Below are 22,918 nucleotides of genomic sequence, written 5' to 3'. Positions count from 1 at the left end.
TAGAATTTTCATTGTTTCAAGAGATGACAGGTAAAATTCCAAAAATTAAGTACTATTTTTCTAATATCAGACAGCAAAATTTAGAATATTAACCTGATATTTTTAGGGAAATAACACCGAAGTTACTTAAGGGAAGGTAAATAAATTTGAAAGCCAAGAAAGGAAAACCAATTAATGCCAATACCTATGCAAAAATAACTCCTTGCAACGAAGGTCATATTATATCAAGGATGAAAAGCACTTAAAAGTCATATCATCCAATGTGCTGATATTTTCTAAAACAAACAAAAAAAAGCCAAAAAAAGAAACCCCACAAAAAAGAAAGCAACATTTATAAACATGAAAACTTTATCTGAAATTTGTAAGTATAAATTATAGACATGCATACCAATATTTCCTTTTAAATCAAATGTACACGAAATAAATCATCCACAGTACAAAGAAAAAAAAAAACTCAAACACAGTATAAACAACAAGATTAAAAAAAAAACAGCTACAATAGGAAAATTGCAGAAAGGTAAGGAGTAATTTTCCATTCTTTTCCCATTTAAAAAAATCATTTATGTTACACCTTGTCCATATATAGAAATGATTTGTGACATATAAAACTGCAGTATCTTAATTTGGCTTAAAACTGAGTCCACCCACACTTGCTAGCCACAGGTGGCTCAGGGTTTGAAATGTTAATTATCAGCATCTCACCCTGTGACCTTGTAATTCAAGAGGGAGGGCTGGCTCCCTGGGCTTTAGGAACACTTTTTGGGGCCCTAGGTGGGCACGGCCGGAATGGAGGGTGCATACTATTGAAAGTCTAGTAAGGAGAAAGGACTCAGAATCAAAGCCTAGTGTCTGTGGGGCCAGGCCTTGTCTCTAGTGGAATCCACAGCTGGAGGCAGCTCTGGCAAAGGCTGCCAGACACTGCGAATCTGCTTGTCTTCCTAGATTTTCCGAGGGACAATTGACAACTTTAAGGACTTTTAATTTTGGAGGACACTTACTGGTTTCAAAAGAGGAGTGCCAGACTCTCTTTTCTCTTCCTCCCCGGGCTCACCGTTTACATCAGTCTGGTCATTAAAGGAAAAAGCACCGCCTTCCTGGGATCCTGCCGTGGGGGGAGGTTGCGGGGGGAGGGGGAGAGGAGAAGGAGGGGAACAAAACTCCGTCACTTTAAATGGGCCGCGATCTCACCCGTGGCCGAGCTCGGGGTTATGTTCTCACAGGGGGTGGGAATGAAGGAAACAGGGCCTTGCAAAACAGATTTACCGACACAACCCGGCACCAACAGTTTCCTTAAAATTAAGATCCAAGGCACCATATCAGAATATAATATATATAATAGTTATATATTAAAAATAAGTCTATAACAGGAAGATCTAGGGCTACTTGGCAGCTCCACGAGTGGAGGCCGGGCGCCAACCCCGGGCAAGGGCAGAGGACAGGAAGCTGGGGGTCACCGGACACCCCCATCGGGAGCCCAGTCTGGCGTCCCGGCGCGGCCCGGGGCCCACGGCTTCCCCTCGGCAACCGCCGCCCGGCTCGCCCGGCCCGGCCCGCCAGGCCCGGCTGGGGCCCAGGCCGCCGCCGCTCAGCCCCCTCGGGCAGGGGAGCTCGGGAATGCGCGCCCGGGATCGCTCACCGGCACGTGGGGAGCTGGCTCGCTGCGCAGTCCCGGGGCCGCTCCGGCGCGGACAGGCAGGCCCGAGCGCAGGGTCACGCCGTCCGCAATCCCAGGTTTGGGGCGCAGTCCCAGGTGCGGGCGGGGTGGGGGTGGGGGCGGTTCGGGGCGCCCTTCAGCGGCAGAGGAGGGGGGGAGGGGCAGCGCGACGCCGGAGTCAGCTGAGCCCGGACGCTGCGGCTAGCCGCGCTGCGCATGCGTAGATCCTCGACGGAGGGGGGTGTGGGGGCGGGGTGGAGGAGGAAATTCCCAGGGAATGTGCACTGCGCACGCGCCTTTCCTGCTGGGAGCACGGGAGGGCATCCTGGGTGACGACACGCGGCCTCGGGGTAAGGTCCTTAAACCTGGACTTCACATTTGCGGGGTTAAGAATTGTCTCCACCCCCCGACCCCGCATCAGGTTTTCATTGTGCAATCAGAGGGAGAAAAATGCGCCTCTCAACCTAGCGCTGACCCGCACTCCTACGTAGGAGTAGAAAAAAACGGTGGTTCTTCACCCATGGAAGCCGAAAAGTTGCATTTATGTTCATTTGCAAACTCTTGAAACTTCAGGCGGACGGCATCCCGGCTTGTTCGTTTGTTTTCTTTGTGCTGGCTGTCAGGATTCCTTCCAGCCACTTCCACTTTAGTTGGTAAGTCAGGATAAGTCTAAGAACGCACCTGGTTAAGTCTCTGTACTTTTTTTGGTCTAGGAAATCTCCTTTTGCAAACAAAAATAACCATAGAATTGTTTTGAAAGCTCTGGGCTGGCGGCTCTTCCTCTGACAGCGCATAGTATGATGGGCCTTGTTAGTGTCTTAGTCACAAAAAAAACTTCAGACCAATAAAGAGGTGGTAATTTGTTTCTGTGTTCTGACTGGATGGACGTGTTTGGACAGTAGACTATTAAATATGTTTACGTTTTTAAATCCCAACCTGACTTGTGGAATTGGAACCTTTAAGTTCAACTGCTAAACAATAAAAATTTTTAAATGTTTCTGTTCTTTGGCCCAGCAATTCCATCACGTGGAATGTATTCCACAACTAAAGAGAACTCTAAAAAAACTCCCTGCACAGTGTCCATTCAAAGAAACTAAACAGCTAACAATGATGATGTTGAACAAATGTAGTACTTTGCAATCTCTTTTACTAAGCCTGTATTTTCTGTATTTTGAAATTTAAAAATAAACAGGTAGGTTGTGATACATGGGAATGATGAAGGAAGAGGGACAATTTTTGTATTGATTCTCTCCCCAAGACCTCTCCTTGATATTACAGATACTAAAACTATGATCATTTCTAGGCAGTAGGTTATCTTTAAAATGGTTTAAAAAATCATGTTTTATTACATGCGAAGTGTAAATAATCTAGCATTCAATAAAATCACCATGTATAGATAAGATATGAACTACTATCGTACAGTGCAATGGATAGTCACATTTACAATACAAAATTATATATTTTATGTTAGCTTCTAATGGAAAGAAAATATAAGTGCTAATCTTCCAGTGGAAAGAAAATATAAACTCTAATCTGAAACTACTTATCTACCACTGATTAAATAATAGAATTTTATATATGAAGGGAATATAATTGCTATAGACTTTTATGAAAGAGCATGATAAAAATAGCAAGAGTAATTTGTGAATATACTTTGGAGACAGTGTCTTAAACATGCTCACAGATATTTCTTTTTGTAAGAGTCTCTTTTAACATCTTTCTATGAATTTTCAGAGCCACCCAACACAAATAAAACTTATTAACAAATAAAAGACAGAGAGGTCATTTTAATTTTCTTAGTAGCTATGTGCGGGTCACTCACACCTGTAATACTAGCTACTCAAGAGGCTGAGATCTGGCAAGGAACGTCTGTGAGACTTTTATCTCCAACAAAGCACTGCAGAAAAAAAAATCTTGAAGTGGTGCTGTGGCTTCAGCTGATAGAGCACTAGCTTTGAGCAAAGGAAGCTCAGGGACAGTCCACAGGCCAAGTTCAAGTCCTAGGACCAGGGAAAAAAAACAGTAGAAAGAGATAGAAAAAAAAATGTAGAAAGAGATAGTGAATCCAATTTTAAGAACAATGAGGTCATGAGGTTGTCATGCCAACATGTAGTAAGCACAAAAAAATATGTCAGGTATATTGATGAATCAATATAACCTGATAGGAAAGTAAATGATGGAAGTATACATAGGAAAATCTTAGATAAATAGGATTAAGCAAATGATGAAAATCCCCTGGAAAATATGAATCTTGCAAAATGCAAAGTTTCTTAATTTTGTTTTCTGTTTTTGCTTTTGTGACAGGATCTGACTATGTATTCAGCTCTGGCTTCTCTGGCTTTGAATGCACAGTCTTCTTTCCTAAAACCTTCCAACTGCTGGAATTACAAGATGGTGTCATCATACTTGGTGAACTTATTGAACTTATTTGATAAAGTTGATTTTTTTTTTTTTTTTTGGCCAGTCCTTCAGACTGTCCTTCAGACTTTTGCTGAAGGCTAGTGCTCTGCCACTTGAGTCACTGCACCACTTCCAGCTTTTTCTGGATATGTGGTGCTGGGGAATTTAACCCAGGGCTTCATGCATGCTAGACAAGCACTCTATCACTAGGCCACACTCCAGGCCCAATAAGTTGAATTTATCAACAAAGTTTAAAATCAAATGAGGAAGAGAGCTAAGTAAAAGATGCTATGGTAAGGAGTCATAGAGAAGTGGGATGGTTCAGAATAAGGGATTTAAAAGGACAGATATGAAGAGCAGATACTTTAGGATCTGGGAAATCCCAGAGGACAAGGGCAGGCAATGAAGCACTAAGTGCAAAGGCCTGTGTCGTGAAACAAGTTGATATATTTAAGTATTTAGCGTTAACTATTATTTAATATATGTATCTATAATGTATATATAGTTAATATATTTAGCGTTAACTATGTATTTAACATTTGCCTGTTTGTGAGAACACAATAAAAAAATAAAATCAGCTGAAAGCCAATTAAGCATAAATATCCCATGTTTCAAATTGAGACATGCTACAGATTTTGGTGAGAACTGTGATGAGCATACAGGATGAAAGCTTAGGGACAGAGATGACAAATGCATAGAAACAGCTAAAAGCTAAAGTCAGGGAGATTTGATTATTATTTAATAATTTATAAGTTATGAATAGAAGGAGTTATAAATGGAACTTGGAGACTAGGTTTCACAGCTAATCAGTAGTGATTCATATGAAGAGAAGTACACAGTTGACGTTTCATTATTTATATGTTCCTAGATAAACCAGTGAGGTGAGATAAATGTAAGGATAATAAACTTGGGCAATCTTTATCTTACTAAAGCCAGTAGTATGTAAGGAGTGGAGGAAACGCACTGTACTCAAATATGTTCACAGATGTTTAATAAATTGCTGCTTTGGGGCGATTCAGATCTTTTTTTTTTTTTTTGAAGTATTCTAGGACAGTACAAGAGTCTTTCTGGTGAGCATCTTATATCCTCTTTATTAATACTCTGAAAATATGTGCTCCATTCATCTTTTGTCAGTGTGCCCAAGTACCTGAGAGGAAAATGAGGAAAGATTTATTTTTTCTTGCATTCTGTCTATGGTCATGTGGTCCCATCCTTTGAGATGAGGCCTAAGCTACATGGTTGGAAGGACATGGTGGGACAGAGCTCTTGTTACGGGGGTTAGAACTGAGAGAGATAATAGGAGAAGGAGTGAGAGACCAGGTATAGCCTAAAAAGATAGACCTCTAGCAACTTATTTCCATTGTCTACAAACAGCCTATCAAAGTCTCTATTTCCTCCCAAAATAGCACCAACAGCTGGGGACCAAGACTCAATACATAAGACTGTTGGGAAAATTAGAAATTCACATCGTATGTTCATTTAATTCAGATAAGCAGAAGAACAGTCTCAGGTGAAATAGCTGATTTATGAAGTGACCTGCTTAATTACTGCCCCATTGTTCATGATGAATTATGTTCTGGAAATCTTTGTCAGTTGATTTTGTCATTGTATGAACATGTATCATGTACTTATACAAACCTAGGAGTCATAACCTACAATATACTTCGGTTATGTTGTATTCTCTATTTCTCCTAGGCTACAACCCTGCAGGGCATATTGCTATCTTGAAGGAAGTTGGCAACTGTACTACAATGGGAACAATTTGTGTATGTAAACATATCTAAACATAGAAAATGTACAATGAAAATATTAGGCAGGAGGAATAGACAGCAGCCATAAGGAGATCAAGTTGCTTTTCACTTCATGAATGCAAATGTTAACCATATAGGAAAATATTTAGAGAAGAGAAAAGCAAGTATTTCACTCTTTTTATTGGGTCCAGAAATCTTTAATTCTAAAATTACCCTAAGAAAAAGAGTACTATCCATCTAGGCCTCTCTTAGCAGAGAATTACAATAACTCAAATCCATGTACATAAGGTCATATAGGATGAGACTAAATCACAGGAACTCTAGGATATGAAAACAAGAGGTTTATCTTGTGAGATTGTTATACTCAGTGTACTACGTTATTTCTCTTCTCTCTTTTTGCCCTTATGTTAAAGCTCATGTTGTTACTGTGTCTGACTGTTAACTGGCATATTGTATATACTTTTATTTGTTTATTTGAAATAGGAAAGGGAAGGAAGGAAAACAAGATGATTGGGAGGGGGTAGGGGGAGGGAATTAGGGACAAAAATCTGAGAAGGAATGTCAGTGTGTGACGAATGTAATTGTAACCCTCTATACATTATCCTGTCAATAAAAATAAGAAAAAGGACTGTCAATGTAAGTTACAAGAGATTTGCTCAATTCAAAAACAGCACAAACTAAAGAAGTTCGTTTTTAATTTATAAAGGTAAGGACACAAGTCCTTAAGGACTTGCGACTAACAAGTAACAAGAACTTTCTAAGAATGGAGAGAATTTTAGCTGCTTTTATGTCCCATGTAACAGTCAACGAAGAGTGGACCATTAGGAAAGAAAGACTAGTGAAAGGTTTCTTAGTGGTATGTGGGCTGGAAAATAGGTTACAGTCTTGTGGAGCTCCAGTCAAAGGGTAAGTCTGCAGCCACCATTCAGCTCATTTGGGAGGCTTTCAGGAAATGCGCAGTTGTAGTATGTTAAATATAGGGGGTAGAGGAGCATGACTAAGGGCAGTAGCTTTGCAGATCCCAGGCTTTCTTCTGAGGTTCTGTAGCAACTCTCCATGGTGGAAAACATTCTCTTGAGGCAAGCCTGGAAAATATTCCCTTGGGCATGCTTGAAGCGTAACTTTTAAAGTAAAACAGTAAGCTCCAGAGTGTTGTCAGTGCTGAAAATTCAAGCATATTTGAAGGAAATGGTGAACTGAAATTAAGGCTTCTATAGAATTAAATCTCAGCAAATCTTAAGACTTGATTGACTGGGCCTTCAAGACAAGCAGCCTGATAGAAGTGGGAAGATACTTTTAAAGATACATATTATTATGTTGTACCTAGCATACAACAATATCATCAAGAATTATCAGACTAGTTGGGCATTGGTGACACATCTATAATCCTATCTACTCAGAAGGCAAAGATCTGAGAATCTCAGTTTGGTGCCAGCCCAGATAGACAAATACGTAAGATTCTTACCTCAGATTATCCAACAAAAAGCTAGAAGTGGCCTGGTGCAATGGCTCACGCCTGTATTCCTAGCTACTCAGGAGGCTGAGATCTGAGGCTCATGGTTCAAAGCAGCTAGGGCAGGAAAGTCCCTGAAACTCATATTTCCAATTAACTACCAGTAAGTGACACTGTGGCTTAAAGGGTAGGACCCTGAAGAGCCCAGGGACAGCATCCAGGCCTAGAGTTCAAGCCCCATGACTGGCAAAAAACAAAAAAGCTAGAAATGGAGATGTAACTCAAATAGCAGAGAAATGACTGTTAAAATAAAAGCCACTGGAAAAGCTCAGATGCAGTGAAAAATTTAAGAAAAGAATTACAGGATTTATTTATATTATCATTATTTTGGGGGAAGGCGTCTGGCTTTGAACTATGATCCTTAAATCTCAGCCTCCTGAGTAACTAGGAGTACTAGTGTGAACCACCGACACCCAGCTTACATTATTTTTGTTAATCAATTAGGAAAAGGGGGTACAACTTCACAAGTCATGAGTAAAACGCATCTTGATCAATATTTTTCCATTGTTCTGCCTCATATTTCACAATTGATATACAAGTAATAAGTAGCAAGAAAACATGGACCATGGTCAAGTGAAAGTACAATTAATGGGAAAAACCATAGAAATGGCTCAGATTTGGAATTATCAAATAGACACTAAATTCAATCGGATTAGTATGCATACTCACAGACACAAGCAATCAGAAAAGTTGAGTATTAAACTTGAAAATTTCATTTGGATTAATAAGTGGTGTGCAAGCTAAACATTAACAGAAAAAAATGGGGTCAATTAAAATCCTGCCACTTGCTGAAACATGGATGTGGTTGGAGGATGCTAAGTGATGTAAATGAGGCTCCAAAAGGCAGATACTGCATGACAGCTCACATACGATATTTAACACAGTGCACTGAGAGCAAATTGGTGATAAATGTACTGGGAAATAGGAGAGTGGAGGGACTACTGTAGAGAAGTTAGTTAATGGGTACAATGTTGTTGAATTGCAGGAACAAGTTCTACTCTTCTATTGCACTTTATGGCAATTGTAATTAACAGAAGTACAATGTATTTCAAAATAGCTGGAAGAATAGACTTGAATGTTCTTATCACAAATGATAAAATTTTAAGGTGCAATATAACTATTGGAACATTACATTGCAACCCTAAATATATGTTTAATCATGAATCAATAAAAAATGAAAAATAAAAAAACACTATTGATTACAAAAGGATTATTTAACAATATACTTAGTAGACTTACTAAGATTTACCCTTAACTTGAAAGGGGGGAAATCACCAAATATTCATTAACTGAATAAACAATGAGGTTTACATTTGTGTATTCATTAACAGAATACCACTCAGCAATGGAAAGGAACAATTGATACAAAAAACTCATAATATTCTGTTGTGCAAAAGTTTCTAAATGCCAAGGAAATAGTGTGATTCCATTTATCTGGATTCTCTGAAAAGACAAAACAAATGATTATACAAATTAGATACTGGTTGTGTCATCTAGAGGAAGAAATTAAGAGCAAAAGGGGCAAATTAGATCTTTCAAGAATTCAGTAAATGTTGTTTCTCTTGTTTGAGGTGATAGTTATAGGGTTGTGTACCATTGCTCAAACTTAAGGTCTTCATTTATTACATAAAAATTATGCTTCAGTAAATGTTAAAATGACATTTTTATAAAAAGTAGTATTGCTGTTTCTTCCTCCACTCTTCACCTTGTATCATCTCTCAGCTTTAGCATCTTGATTTGCTTTTAAATTTTTAAGCTTAATACTTTTCACCCTTTTCTCATACTATGAGGCATTTCACTGATTTGTAACTCAAATTCACTATTTCTGGTGTCTACTTGATGTTCATAATATCTAATCCCCATTAATAATTAAGACTTTGCCTCTGAATTTCTTTCCTTTTTTTTTTTTTGCCTCTGAATTTCTATTGCATAAAGTTCACTTTCATTTGGCCTGTGTCACCCTGTATTTTTACTTTCTTTTTTTTTTTTTTTTTTGGTTGGTTCACTATGAAGCTTGAGCCTGGATATTATCTCTGAGCTCTTTTGCTCAAGGCTAGTGCTTTACCACTTTGAGCTAAAGCTCTACTTCTGGGTTTTTTGTTTTGTTTTTGTTTTTGTTTTGAGTACTTAATTGGAGATAAGAGCCTCAGGGGGACTTCAAATCTCTGATTTCTACCTCTTGAGTAGATAGGATTACAGGCATGAGCCACCAGTGCCCAGCTTGTTTTCTAATCTTATTTGTTCTATTACTCATCGCTTCTGACATTCAGTACTTATATGAACTGTAAAATATCTTTTTATGCCTATTTATTATCCGTTATGTTTTTATCCATACTACTTTTCTATGAATCGGAGGAATGGTATGTTGGGAAGGGTGTTGTTTTGCTTTTTGTTGTAAGAGAGGGTTATACTATGTTTTGTAGGATTTAAACTAGTAATCCTTCTGTTTCAACCTCCCTGTAGCTAGGATTATACATGTGTACCACATCAGGTGATATCTTTTTTTGTTTGTTTGTTTTATTTTGTTTTGTTTTTGTTGGTCCAGGGGTTTGAACTCTGGACCTGGGTGCTGTCACTGAGCACTTCAGTTTAAGATTAGCACTACCACTTGAGCCACAACACCACTTAAGGCTTTTTGGTGGTGAATTGGAGATAAGAGTCTCAGGGACTTTCCTGTCCTGGCTGGCTTAGAACCGTCTGCCTCCTGAGTAGCTAGGATTCCATTCTATAAACTTAAAGAAAGTACATTTATTCAAAGCAATTTAAAATAAAGAAGTTAATATTAAGTGAGATTTGGCACTTAGCATTTAAATAGATGCATTTTCTCTTGAACATCTAGCTTGTTCTCACAATAAATACTTTTGACAAAGCTTTCAAATTCAAAACTTATGTCATGAAAATAAGTGCTATATAGAATTTTCTAATTACTAACTATTCTAATTGCTATTTTTTGACATATTTTAGAATCAACTGAAACATAATGACTAGGAAGAAGAGAACTAGGTATATGCTATATATAGAATTTTATATCAATGATACTAGCACATGCCATTTGTTCCCTAATCTAAAGCATAGGTTAGAAAATGCAGTTAGATATAAGGGAGACCAAATGAATATATATTCCACAAAGTTGCTAGAATAAAGCCACAATGTGTCCTGGCCAGCTGAGCACACTTATTATAGATTTTAGCCCCAAGATCTGGCATTGGGCACATGTGGCAGAGGGTTTGCTAGGGTGATATTTAAGGCCCATTGCAATAGAATCCATATGCAGACTTTTCCTGGTTTGACTTTGCCATTGTAGTTCATTCCTGTCCTTCTTGCCTTTTAAAAGGTGCTCATTACCTTCCTATTACTGTTTTGTATGATTTTACTGCTTAATCATTTTTCCCTACCTGTTATTCTCATTATTAAGAACTGAGGGTCTGGATGGAAGTACATTTCTTTTCTCCACTTGCTTGTAGTTTTACTTGAATTATTAGCCAGCTTATTGCCATTGAGATGTGTTTGGTGAACTCATGTAATTATGTCACAAACACAAAAGTAAACAAAACACAGGGTACATTTGACAGCATAATACAAGCAAAGTTAACTGATCAAGGACACAATCTACTGTTTGAATCTACTTACCAATGAGTAATGGAAAATTACTGAGTCTCACCTCTAGCATTGACATTCTAGGCATACCTCTCACAAGAAGTCAGACATGCATAAGTAATAATTATAGCACTCAAACCAAAAATAAAACTTGGGTAAGGCAATTATTAATTATGTTTGAGTAGGTTCTCCTTTTTCCTTACATTTGTAGCACTAGAATTTGGTTTGAATTAATTACACATGGAACATGGCTGAATTAAAGCCTGAAAGATTATTTTGCCTCAACCCTGTGAGGATTTTATGTTTACTTGTGAACCATTGCACTCAACAGTAGAATGAAAAAATACCATATAAACTTCTTGCACAATCAACTAGGAATACAATTATGTGCAATAGTGTGTTTCTAGATCCCCTTTTAACTAAGAAATTGTAACAAAGTTTATCTGTGTATATAGATAAATTATCTTTCTTCTGGCCAATTCCTCATGATTTGGAAAAATCCACATTATTTTTCATATGCACTCACACCAAGTAGCCTCTGTGATATTATCCATAAACTAATTTATGCTGAAAGGTAGTTATCTGATTCTGAATACAGTGTGCTTTGAGTTTTGCCATTGGTGGCCACAATACCTAAAAATGTGTGCATTAAACATAGTCAAATAACATCCACTCCCTCCAAAAAAGATATAGATTTGAGTTTACTGAAATTTTGTTGATTTCTTTTCATTGTGCTACAGAAGTTAAGATATATGCAAATAAAACTTTAAACAGATGTTGTTGAGGATGTGGCCAAAAGGGAAAGCTCCTACACTGTTGGTGGGAGTATAAACTTGTCAACTCTGGAAAGCAGTGTGGAGATTCCACAAAAGACTAAACATAGAGCTTCCCTGTGACCCAGCAGTTCTACTCCTGGGCATTTATCCAATTGACCAAAAAGAAGCCCACACTACAGGCAGTACAACCATGCTCACCTCAGTATTATTTACTGTAGGAATCAACCTAGATGTACTCATTACCTGACCTATATAACTGTAACTCCTCTGAACATTACCTCTGTGATAAAAAATTTAAAAACATAACTATTATACATTAAAAAAATGAAACATTGGGCCTGGAGTTTGGCCTAGTGGTAGAGTCCTTGCCTAGTATGCACAAAAACCCGCATTCAATTCCTTGGTACCACATATATAGAAAAAAAGCCAGAAATAGTTTTGTGGCTCAAGTGGTAGAGTGCTAGCCCAAGGGCAGTGCCCAGGCCCTGAGTTCAAGGCCCAGGACTAGCAAAAAAGAAAAAATAATAAAATATTGAAGATAGAGCTATCCAGACTCACCATTAGATTAAATATAGTCAGTGGAAACTAAATTGTAGATTACTGCAAGTTTCTGCGCTAAAATGAAGGGGAAAAGTATACATTATACATTTTTAGTATTGTCAGTTGAAATGGAAAAATAAATTTGGCTGGGACGAATGGGAATAAAATAATTCTTTACTTTTTTCTTCTTGAACATATTCATTTTGACATATCTATTTAGAATAAAGAAGAGAAATTAGAGAACCCTTAAGAGTCCAAGGGAGAAATAAAGGCAAGGTATGTTCATTGTATTTTGTGAAAGTCATTTCTTTAGGTAGGATCATCCCCTTGCAAAAGCCCTAGAGTGTGGTCGCACATCCTATGACAGGTTCCTGATAATTAGATGGTATAGGATAATATAGTCAATCCTATGATTACATTTAGTTATCTAGTAAAGATTCATTTAGATATTTATAGTTTTCGGTGCATTTACTAAATTGTTTAAGGAATAGGATATGTAGCATAATAACAGATGTTTGTCTGTCCTTACTCAGGATTCTTAATACCTATCATTTCTTCTGCTTTAATTTTAGCCCTTTAGTATTCCTAACCATACAATTAGGATGAAACAAATGCAGTTGAGATTTCTGCAGTTTCTTTCACTTGGCTCAAATTAACATAAGAGAAATGACAATAGGACTAGGTAAGTGTTTATGATGTGAAGATCATACCTTCAAAGAACCAATAAATAATACCATATGTCATTTTTTTCCATTGGATGAAAGATAAATTAGAATTACTAGGCAAATCTTTGATTTAATTTCATCAATACAAACATTACAATTAGGTTGGTCAAAATTCCATGAACGATTCATCTGAGCTCAATCATGTTCTAGATATTATTATTTATTGTGAAATAACATTTATCTTATAAAGGTGATGCAGTATTTCTTTATGAAAACAGACAAAAGTATTTTTTCTACTTCATTCTATTGATAAATGACCACTCAAATACAGAATTTTGAATTTCATGTAAATTCATATTTATCATGCAAGTAACCTATCTTGGTACATTGATTGTATAATGTTCTCTTGCTTTTCAAACAATCAGGTTGAAGAATTAGAAGCCTTTAAAATAAGTAATGTGGGACCGGGAGTTTGACCTAGTGGTAGAGTGCTTGCTTAGCAAGAAAAGAAGGAGAGGTGGGAAGAAAAGAGGCAAGAAAAGGGAGTGGAAGCATAGACAGAGGAAGGAAGCTTTTCTGTAAAACAAGAAAATTGACATAGAGCCAGGAGTGTGGTCTAGTGGTAGAGTACTTGTCTAGCATGCATGTATCCCCGGATTCGATTCCTTGGTACCACATACATAGAAAAAAGCTGGAAGTGGTGCTGTGGCTCAAGTGGCAGAGTGCTAGCCTTAAGAAAGCCCAAGAATACCATAGCAAAGATATGGAACCAGCCCAGATGCCCCTCAGTTGATGAGTGGATCAACAAGATGTGGTATTTATACACAATGGAATTCTATGTTGCTGTCAGAAAGAATGACATCACCCCATTTGTAAGGAAATGGAAAGACTTAGAAAAAATCATATTAAGTGAAGTAAGCCAGACTCAAGGGAACATAGGCTCAATGGTTTCCCTCATTTGTCATAATTAGTAGAAACCTTGGGCTCTCCTAACAGAGATTTACAATAGAATAAAACCTAGATAGTAAGGCTACTAAATGAAAGGACCTCCAGGATATAGAAACAAAAGCCATATAATGAGTGATTGTTGTCCTTAATGTACTATGTTATCTCTCATCCTCTTTTGTTGTCCCTTGGTTATCTCATATTGTTACAGTATTTCACCTGGTTATCTGATATATTGTATATATGTGCATTTGGTTATTTGAAATCAGATAGGGAAGGGAGGAAGACAAGATGAGAGGCCGAGGTCGGGGGAGGGAAATGGGGATGGAGAGAGAAAGGGAATCAATATATGTGAAGTAATGCACCTTCTATCTGGTGAATATAATGTAACCTTTCTATTAATTACAATACAAATATATGAAAAAAAGAAAGCTCAAGGACAGTGCTCAGGCTCTGAGTACAAGCCCAAGGATTGGCAAAAAAATAAAAATAAAATAAAATAAATAGTACAATAATAAATCATACATAAAAATATTTTCACAATAAAACTCAAATTATGTTCTATGTTAATAGAACCTTTATTTGTAGTTTTCTGTCAGTATAGAGAGAATGCCATACTAAGTTCCATAGTGTTTGTACTTATTTATTTGCATTTCCACTGATAGTATATAAAAGTTCCTTTTCTGGATCGTACTCATTTTATCTTAAGGTGAAGTAAAATGTCAATATGATTTTGATTTGTATTTCCTTGAATGGTTAAATATGTTGAATATATTTTTAAAGTGAACAGCTATTTTCAGCTCTTTTGTGAACTGTCATATGCTGAATATTGTGTCAATTTTCTTTTTTCCTTTTTGCATTTTGCCAGTCCTGAGGCTTGACTCAGGAACTGCGTGAGCTTCCTCAAGGCAAGCACTTTATCACTTGAGCCACAGCACCACTTCAGGCTTTTTCTCTGTATGTGGTACCAAGGAATTGGACCCAGAGATACATGCATGCTAGACAAGCACTCCACCACTAGACCACACTCCTGGCCCTGTGTCAATTTTCTTGTTTTGCAGAAAGGCTTCCTTCCTCTGTCTATGCTTCCACCCTCTTTTCTTGCCTCTTTTCTTCCCACCTCTTCTTCCTTTCTTCTTTCTTTCATTTCTCATTCAACAGAATGAACACCAAGGGGGGAATGAATGGTTTGCATAAGAGAAATGAAAAATGCTGTTAATATTGTGAAAACTTTCAGTGATAAAAGTCACAATCTTAAAAGACATCGACAGATTTTTAATTCCTTCATCCATGTATTATTGAAGTCTTTTCTCCTCATACTTCTATCTGTGAGATGGCAATGATCTATCTTAGCTATCCTTAGTGCTAGTGTGTCTGTTTGCTCTAACTGTAAAGCTCTTTATCCAATTTCACAGATAATAATTTCTGATTTGTAAACCATTGGTTATCAATTAAAAGAAATCGTCCAGAACTAACTCTTGGTTAGTGTAATTAATCTTTATGTAGTCTAACCCCTATCTGATGAACCAACCGATCTGCAGCAAAGGATGAGAATTTACTCCAAAATTATATCCTTAGTGTTCTGATAATCAATTTTTACTATCATTAAAGTCATCTAGAAGAAAATGATGTATCTTACATACTGGCTCTCATTTATCATGCTGAAAATCACATAATTTTACTGGCAGAGGAATTCTAAAATTTCAATCTTCCCATGTGAATTTAAATCTAGATAAAGAAAAGAGCAAACAAAACAACAATGTTACAGAACCACTATTGATTAGTCAATAATATTGTTCAGTCAAACAATGATAATAAATTGTTTAGTTAAACAACATAATGAATATCCTAGCTCTTCATTCACTTCCACCACTGTGCATAACAAATTGTTATATTGTGGTATAAATTATATATTAAATATTGCTGAACAAAACCTATGATTAAATTATTTATTTATTTTTTGCTTAAGGTCAGGGCCTGAGCACTGTCTTTGGACTTTCTCAAGGCTAAAGTTCTACCACTTGAGCCTCAGTACTATTTCCAGCTTTTTTCTATGTATGTGGTACTGAGGAATCGAACCCACGTCTTCATGCATGCTAGGCAAGCACTCTACCACTAGGCCAAACTCCTGGCCCATCTGCAGTTAAGTTATATAGCTGTTCCTTTATATTGAAGATGTCATTAACTTTAAATCAATGGTTCTCAACTGGGTTGAGCTGGGATGACTATTCCCTTTAATCCATTCCTCAATTTCAGAACATATACTTGTTTACCATAACTTAGTACTGTTGCAGTATAAGAAGACTTTGGAATACTAAATACCCAGCAAAGCACAGTACAGCTGCTACCTACAACAAACATCTGAATCAAAGTATTAGCTGAGACTGAGAAACCCTGACATAAACAAATATTTACTGAGCATTACCAATGTGCTTAATGTTAGGCTAAGGACATTTGGGGATACAAAATAAGTCAGAAATTACCACATTCTGCTAGTTCAAAATCACAGAGAGGAATTGAGCACAAGTGATCATGAAAGTAATCAATCAGATACCAGTGACAATATTAAACGGATTAACAAATCTCAAACACAGTAAAAGAAACAACAACAACAACAAAAAGTAGACAAGCCTGGTGTTGGTGTCTCATTCCTGAGATCTGATGATCAAGGTTCAAAGCCAGCCCAGGCACAAAAGGACCTGAGACTCATATCCAATTAACCACTTGAGAACCAGAAGTGGTGCTGTGGCTGATGTGGTAGAGCACTGGCCTTGAGCTGAAAAGCTCAGAGGCAGTACCCAGGCCCATGATGGACCCCCTTCCCCCCAAAAAGCTATTGGAGCCCAATTCAGATTTACCTGGGAAATAAATAGATACTTTGCAGAGATTACATGCATGTATTGTTTCTCTTACCTAATTAATTAATGTATACAGTTATAAAATATAAATGGTTCAGTAGAGTCTTCACTAAAAACATCTTTTCCCCTTTTCTCTCATCATCTCAATTATCAGTTGCTTGTCTCAAAGGCTGAATTATTTATACTTCTTTGGAGATTCAACTATTGCAGAAAAAATACACACCAACTATATTATATAATCATATTATAATTAATTCAATCAGATCCTCTGGATTAAATATCTCATTTTCTCCATTTTAACATTTAAAATATTCCTTTATATTCACCTGAAGAATAGATAACTGGAAGAGGTATTGGTCTTACAATTTATAAGGAATTTTCAATTTGATTCAGTATTCCCAAAATGGTCTTCTGTGGTAGCCAGCTTTAATGTAAATCCCAATAATTCTTTCCTTTGAAACATCTGTCTCTGTTAGTCTTCTCTCATACATTACAGAGCAAAAAAGGAACTAAAAACACATGTCAGCTTTCACCTTGGTTTGTTGGGCCTGTGGCTCAGGGGAATCCCCCTGCCCTGTGAGGATACCTAAGCAGCCCTGGGTGAGTTCTACAAGGAGAGGAACTGAAGATTCACACACACACATCCACCACCAGTTTATCATTGTGTGAAGCCAGTAAAAATAAGGAATCATTCAAATTTAAGAAAGCCTTTACATGGCTACAACCCTAACTACTATCCTGGGAATACCATAAGTGCCACCAAACTAGAAGTACCCAATCTAATCTGCTTCTCATTTTTTTGATACCAAGTATTGAAATAATGTTTATTAGTGTGTAAGTTTTGTCATTTTGAGGTGGTTATGTTATTTAGCAATAAATAAAATAGTTATTCCAACTATAGCAGTGTATAAGAGTACCTCCATATCCTTTATGTGATGTTTAATATCCCCCCTCCCCGCCCTGGAGAAAGGCAGAGTTTCACTATGGCCTCCAATTCATAATCCTTCTGTCTCAGCCTCACAGCACCATGGTTAGTTTTGTGATGCTTCACCTTGATAATTTGACTATGTGATGTCTGCAGTTGACAATGTGGATCAGCAAGGAACAGGAACAGGAAGGATCTGCCATGAGTGCTGGCAGCGCCATCCTGTGGGCAAAGGCCCAGGTGAAATAAAAATGAAAAAAGAAGCTAGCCAGTGCTTGCAAGTGCCAAGCTTCCTGAATAAATGCAACTATTGGTCCTCATGTCACCCATGCATATTGCACTCCAGTCTCTTAGCTCTCTTTAATAAAGACATTGGAATTGTTTATAATGAACTTTTAAAAGTAGTTCCCATGTTTATATTTGCAAAATTCATTCCATTTCCTTTCCCTTTCCTTCCTATTCCCTCCCTTCCCTTCCCTCCTTCCTTCCTTCCTTCCTTCCTTCCTTCCTTCCTTCCTTCCTTCCTTCCTTCCTTCCTTCCTTCCTTCGTTTCTTTCTTTTTCTTTTGGTGGTGGGGCTTGAACTCTGGGCCTGGGCACTGTCTCTGAGCTCTTCAGCTCAAGGCTAGTGGTGTACCACTTGAGCCACAACGCCACTTCTGGTTTTCTGGTATTTAATTTGAGATAAGCATCTTTTGTACCTGGGCTGGCTTTAAACCTTGATCTCAGCATCTTGAGTAACTAGGATTACAGGCGTGCCACTAGGGCCTGGTCTCACCCCATTTCTGAAATAGGTAAAAATTAAATTAGTTTTTCTCTTTCTGTGTAAATGACTCAAAGGAATTTATTTTATTGTTTTAAATGCTTAATTTTATTTTGTTGTTTTAATGGTTACTCAGTCAATAGAACATAAGTAATAAAGAACTTTCTCCCTAATTTGAAGTAGTTTCTTTTATACCAAATAGGATTTGCATTTGCTGTGTTTTATTATTTTTTTAGTATCTTCCATTGACTGAGATCTCTATAGCATGATAGCAAAAGAAGATCCATATATGTGGCATATTCTTAGTTTTTTGGTTTTGTACTTGAAAATAAGATGCTTGGAGAACTTCATGTCTTACCAGGATTGTCAAGAATATATGGATGGATGGGCTTCTCCTTACTCTGCCTTTTTTTTTTAAATTTCTGATTTTTTTTTGTCGTTTGCTGTCCTCCTTTCATCTGTTTTATCATTCTCTTAACAATAGAGTTAACATATTCTTTCTAGCATTTTGGGGTGGGGTAATAGAGGAGGGAACATGGGATTACGATTGTTGGAATAATAGGCAACTATTTGTTTTAACTCCTAACTGCATAGTGTGCAGTCTTGGTTTTGATAGGATTGGGTAGTGAAAGAAGTACACATAGGATTGATAGGACAGTGTTAGAGCAGTTTAAAAAGCTAACTATATAAATGTATTTTTCAAGCTACTTACTATGCAGTGAAATGAACCTGATATTACATTAAACACATGTTGTAAAGGGATCCTGAATGCCTGCATCTGTTCTCAGGGAGGGTGAAATGTGGAAGGACTGACTGGTGAAGTTTGACAGAGCTGAGTGATCATAGAAATCAGATTAGTCTGGGGCTGAGGTTTCTGGCTGCATTTCAGCATGATTCTTCAACAAGCATGTGATTTGTCAGACAAAGCAGTCGATGCTTGGGTCAGTTTTGTCAGGCAGCTGTAGATTTTTGAGTAAGTACTTTGGAGCTAAACTTCTTAAAAAGACACAGATTGCTTTAGTAAACAGAGAGTGTTTCCATTTATTAACATGTCATTGCACAATTCACACTTAGTTTTCTGTCTGGACCATAAAGGATCCTTTGTTTTTTATAATTCAATTTTAGTGAGAAATTGATGCAAATCTAGATGTGATCTACTCTTTTGCTGTAAGAAAGAACTATAAGAGGAAAAGGATACACTTTGCAGTTATAGAAAATTATGTTACTAATAGATGCAATTATAATAGAACAAAAATGTGTTTTTCCAAGAATATATTTTTACTTTCACAGGACTTTTAGCATCAGGCACAAGAATTATTGTATAAGAACAGACTATTATATAACTTTTCATGCACATGTTGTTTTCAGTTCCTTATATATCAAATAAAAATCACTAAAATTAGAAATAATGTTTTAATGTTTATAACTTTCTCTTTTTTGCAGTGCTACTATTTTCCTGTTGTTGTTTTTTTTAATTCAGGGTACATGGGAGAGACTATAAAGGTAATTTCTAAGCACAGGTGAATAAGGGAAGTGGAGGGATTTTGATCAGAATTTGAAGTATTAGTTATAGTACAGATTATGTTCTAAGGATCTAGTGTAGACCATTATCACAATGAATTTGCTAGGGGGGATTTTGCTCAACAGTGGTATATTTGGAACCATATACCCATATACCACATAGTTCCCTGTACCCATAGCATTCATTAAGCCTAGCTACTGGAATGAACTTACTTTTATTCCTCTCAATAATAAAAAAGTGTTTTAAGCCAGGTACAGGTGGCTCACACCTGTAATCCTAGCCATTCATTAAGCTGAGATCTGAGGATGGCGGTTCAAAGCCAGCCCGGTCAGGAAAGTCCGTGAGACTCTTATCCAGTTAACTAGTAGAAAATTGGCAGTGGTGCTGTTGCTCAAGTGATAAAGCGATAGCCTTGAGCTGAAGAGCTCAAGGACAGTGCCCAGGCCCAGAGTTCAAGCCCATGAATGACAGAAATAAATAAATAAGTAGTGTTTTGCAGGATATTTGATAGAAATTGGGAAATAAATAATTAATACTCTGTTGATTTCTTTAATTTATCATACTTTTGAAATTCATTCATGACACCGCTCAGAATATCACAATATAGGCTTCATATAAGCTTAGGTTTGTTATTTACAGCACTTTCTAGGTGTTTTCTTGCCTTTGAAAGTTTTTTTCTTTTTGCCAGTCTTGGGGCTTGAACTCAAGGCCTGAGCACTGTCCTTGGGCTTTTTCAAGGCTAGAGCTCTACCACTTGAGCCAAAGCACCACTTCCAGCTTTTCCTATGTATGTGGTACTGAGGATTTGAAACAGGGTCTTCCTGCATGCTAGGCAAGTACTGTGCCACTAGGCCAAACTTCGGGTCCAATTTTGAAAGTTTTAACAATTACTGGTCAAATGATTTGAAAAATGTCTTTCAGTTTGATCTAATTTGAACATCTCTAGTGATTATGTATCAAATGGATACTATAGAAGAATATAACCAAGCTGAGGTGTCTGTCATTATGTCATTGGTTCATTACATCAGCATGCATCATTAGTTCAAGCTTAACTTTGATCACTTATTTAATACTAGTACATATGGGTGTGACACTTTGAGATAGGTATCTAATTTCTCCAGGAAGTATGGTTGACTAGTAGTAACACACTCATTCATATAGCAGTTATTCCTATTGAGTTCTGATAGTGCCTTCCGATTTCTATTACTTCTGTATTTAGTATTTGGCATTCTCTGTAAGGAAGATGTTTCTTTTCTGTTAATTGACCTTGCATGATTCAATTTTTTTAAAAGTAAAATTCAAGTAAAAAGATTTCAAGTTCTGAGAATACTCTTTAAAGGCACAAAGTATTGTTACTATTATTTTTCCTCAGTTCTTGTTTCAAACATTTGATTCTGATATTTATGAGACAACTGGTAAGTGTATACATGCATTAAAACACTCTAGAAGAGATAGCTTAAAAAAACAGGGAGATTTCTGTATTACCTTCTGAATGTTTTAATAGACTGAAGGCAAAATATGCTAGGATGAATTTGTTGGTGTTTGAAGATTTGACTTGGAGGAGATAATGTTTCCTACAAGATCTTATAAAACTTAAACCAACTTTGGTGGTCACTTTATATATTTCACCACCAACAAAATAGGTCTTGAGGACTTAAAACTCAAGTAAGGTGATATGAAAATTTAGGACTGGACACTATATTCAAATATGAGTGAATTAGGGCTGGGAGTTTGGCCTAGTGGTTGAGTGCTTGCCTAGCATGCACGAAGACCCTGGTTCAATTCCTCGGTACCACATACATAGAAAAAAGCCAGAAGTGGTGCTGAGGCTCAAGTGGTAGAGCTCTAACCTTGAGAAAGTCCAAGGACAGTGCTCAGGCGCTGAGTTTAAGCACAAGACTGGCAAAAAAAAATATGAGTGAATTGTGTCTTATGTCTGTTGCTGCCCCATGCAAAAATAAATGAGTATGTTATGTAAAAAAATTACAGGGTCAAATTGTTCTTTAAAAAGTTAGTAATATAATTATTTAAAGCTACTAGGTATATTAGAGATAGGGAATCATTGCCTAGTTGGTTTTTATACCTCTGCTATGAAATAAAGTAAAAGAAATTGCTCAGGCAACTGTTTTTTTTGAAAATTGTCAGGAAAGATGAATTAGTCAGTATAAACTCTCTAGAGGTGGCATGATGTGTAAGCCTAATAAAAACTATACCTGGTGAATTCCTCAGAGAGTGAGAATAACTTCAAAGAAGGATCAGAATTAACAAGAAATGAGACCAATCTTTCACAGCACCATGAAGGTTAGAAAGATAAAGTTCTAGCACTCTAAAAGCCATGAAATTACTTCTAAAGGCAATAGACAATTTAGTGAGAAACATTAAAGAACTACAAGTAAAACAAAGCAAAACAAAACACCAACAAGAATGGTAAGCCCTGGGGGTCACAGTCACAGAAAAGCTGGCTGGCAAATTTGTTTCCGCACACTGCTCCTCAGCAAAGATTGATTCATGCCCATCGCAGAGACTGAAACTACTGTTTATATAGAAGAAACCATTTTAATTTCTCAGAATTACTTTTTCTTCACTTGATTTTCACAGAAAAAGAAAAAAGAAGGAAAGAAGGAATGAAAATAGGAAAAGGAAGGAAGGAAGGAAAGAAAGGAGGAAGAAGCAAGGAAAGAAGAAGAAATAAAATGTATCTATTACCCATTTTCTTCCTTTATTGTTTATTGATCCAAAAGCCTTCAGTAAAATAGATTAATTAGGAATCTTTCATTTCTCACAATAATGTAATCGTATAAATCCTCACAACTAATGATTTTCATGACCATTTGAAGTATTTTTATGAATATTTTGCATTTTTCTGAGATCTGATATTCTATATTGAGTCACACTCAGCTGAGAAATTTCAATGTGCAGTTACTTATTGAGTTGACATTTTCTTCCTGCGTTGAAATATTGTTTCTATATTCAAGTAAAATACAGTGTTTTCTTAATTAACTTGAAGCTA

General features: G+C 36.9%; 2 protein-coding genes across 11 annotated transcripts in view; one reads left to right on the top strand and one right to left on the bottom strand.

The window, feature by feature from the left end:
* Tmem106b (transmembrane protein 106B) overlaps positions 1-10,758 on the bottom strand; it is a 31,588-nt gene extending 20,830 nt beyond the window's left edge. The window contains exons 1-2 of one of the 3 annotated variants that reach the window (XM_090333172.1): positions 1,637-1,761; positions 999-1,102 (exon numbers count right to left, since the gene is read on the bottom strand). Coding sequence is in view for 1 of the 3 variants with exons in the window: in XM_090333171.1 (XP_090189297.1) it covers positions 10,714-10,726 (13 nt within the window). In the remaining 2 variants the exon portion in view is untranslated. Of the gene's footprint in view, positions 1-998; positions 1,103-1,636; positions 1,762-10,713 lie in introns of those variants that run through there. The other 2 variants (XM_090333171.1, XM_090333173.1) reach the window with 2 other exon arrangements.
* The window catches only part of LOC150063440 (uncharacterized), a 134,429-nt gene continuing 113,433 nt past the window's right edge, over positions 1,923-22,918 (top strand). For 4 of the 8 annotated variants that reach the window (XM_090333174.1, XM_090333175.1, XM_090333176.1 and 1 more), the window contains exons 1-3: positions 1,923-2,004; positions 3,959-4,063; positions 22,507-22,603. In XM_090333174.1, the coding sequence (XP_090189300.1) occupies positions 1,932-2,004; positions 3,959-4,063; positions 22,507-22,603 (275 nt within the window). In that variant the 5' untranslated portion in view covers positions 1,923-1,931. The other 4 variants (XR_016535541.1, XR_016535542.1, XR_016535540.1 and 1 more) reach the window with 4 other exon arrangements.

Source organism: Megascapheus bottae, chromosome 5 (genome assembly GCF_031878675.1).
Source record: "Megascapheus bottae isolate mThoBot1 chromosome 5, mThoBot2.hap1, whole genome shotgun sequence".
NCBI classification, from domain to species: Eukaryota; Metazoa; Chordata; class Mammalia; order Rodentia; family Geomyidae; genus Megascapheus; species Megascapheus bottae.
This window is presented reverse-complemented; position numbering and strand designations above follow the sequence as displayed.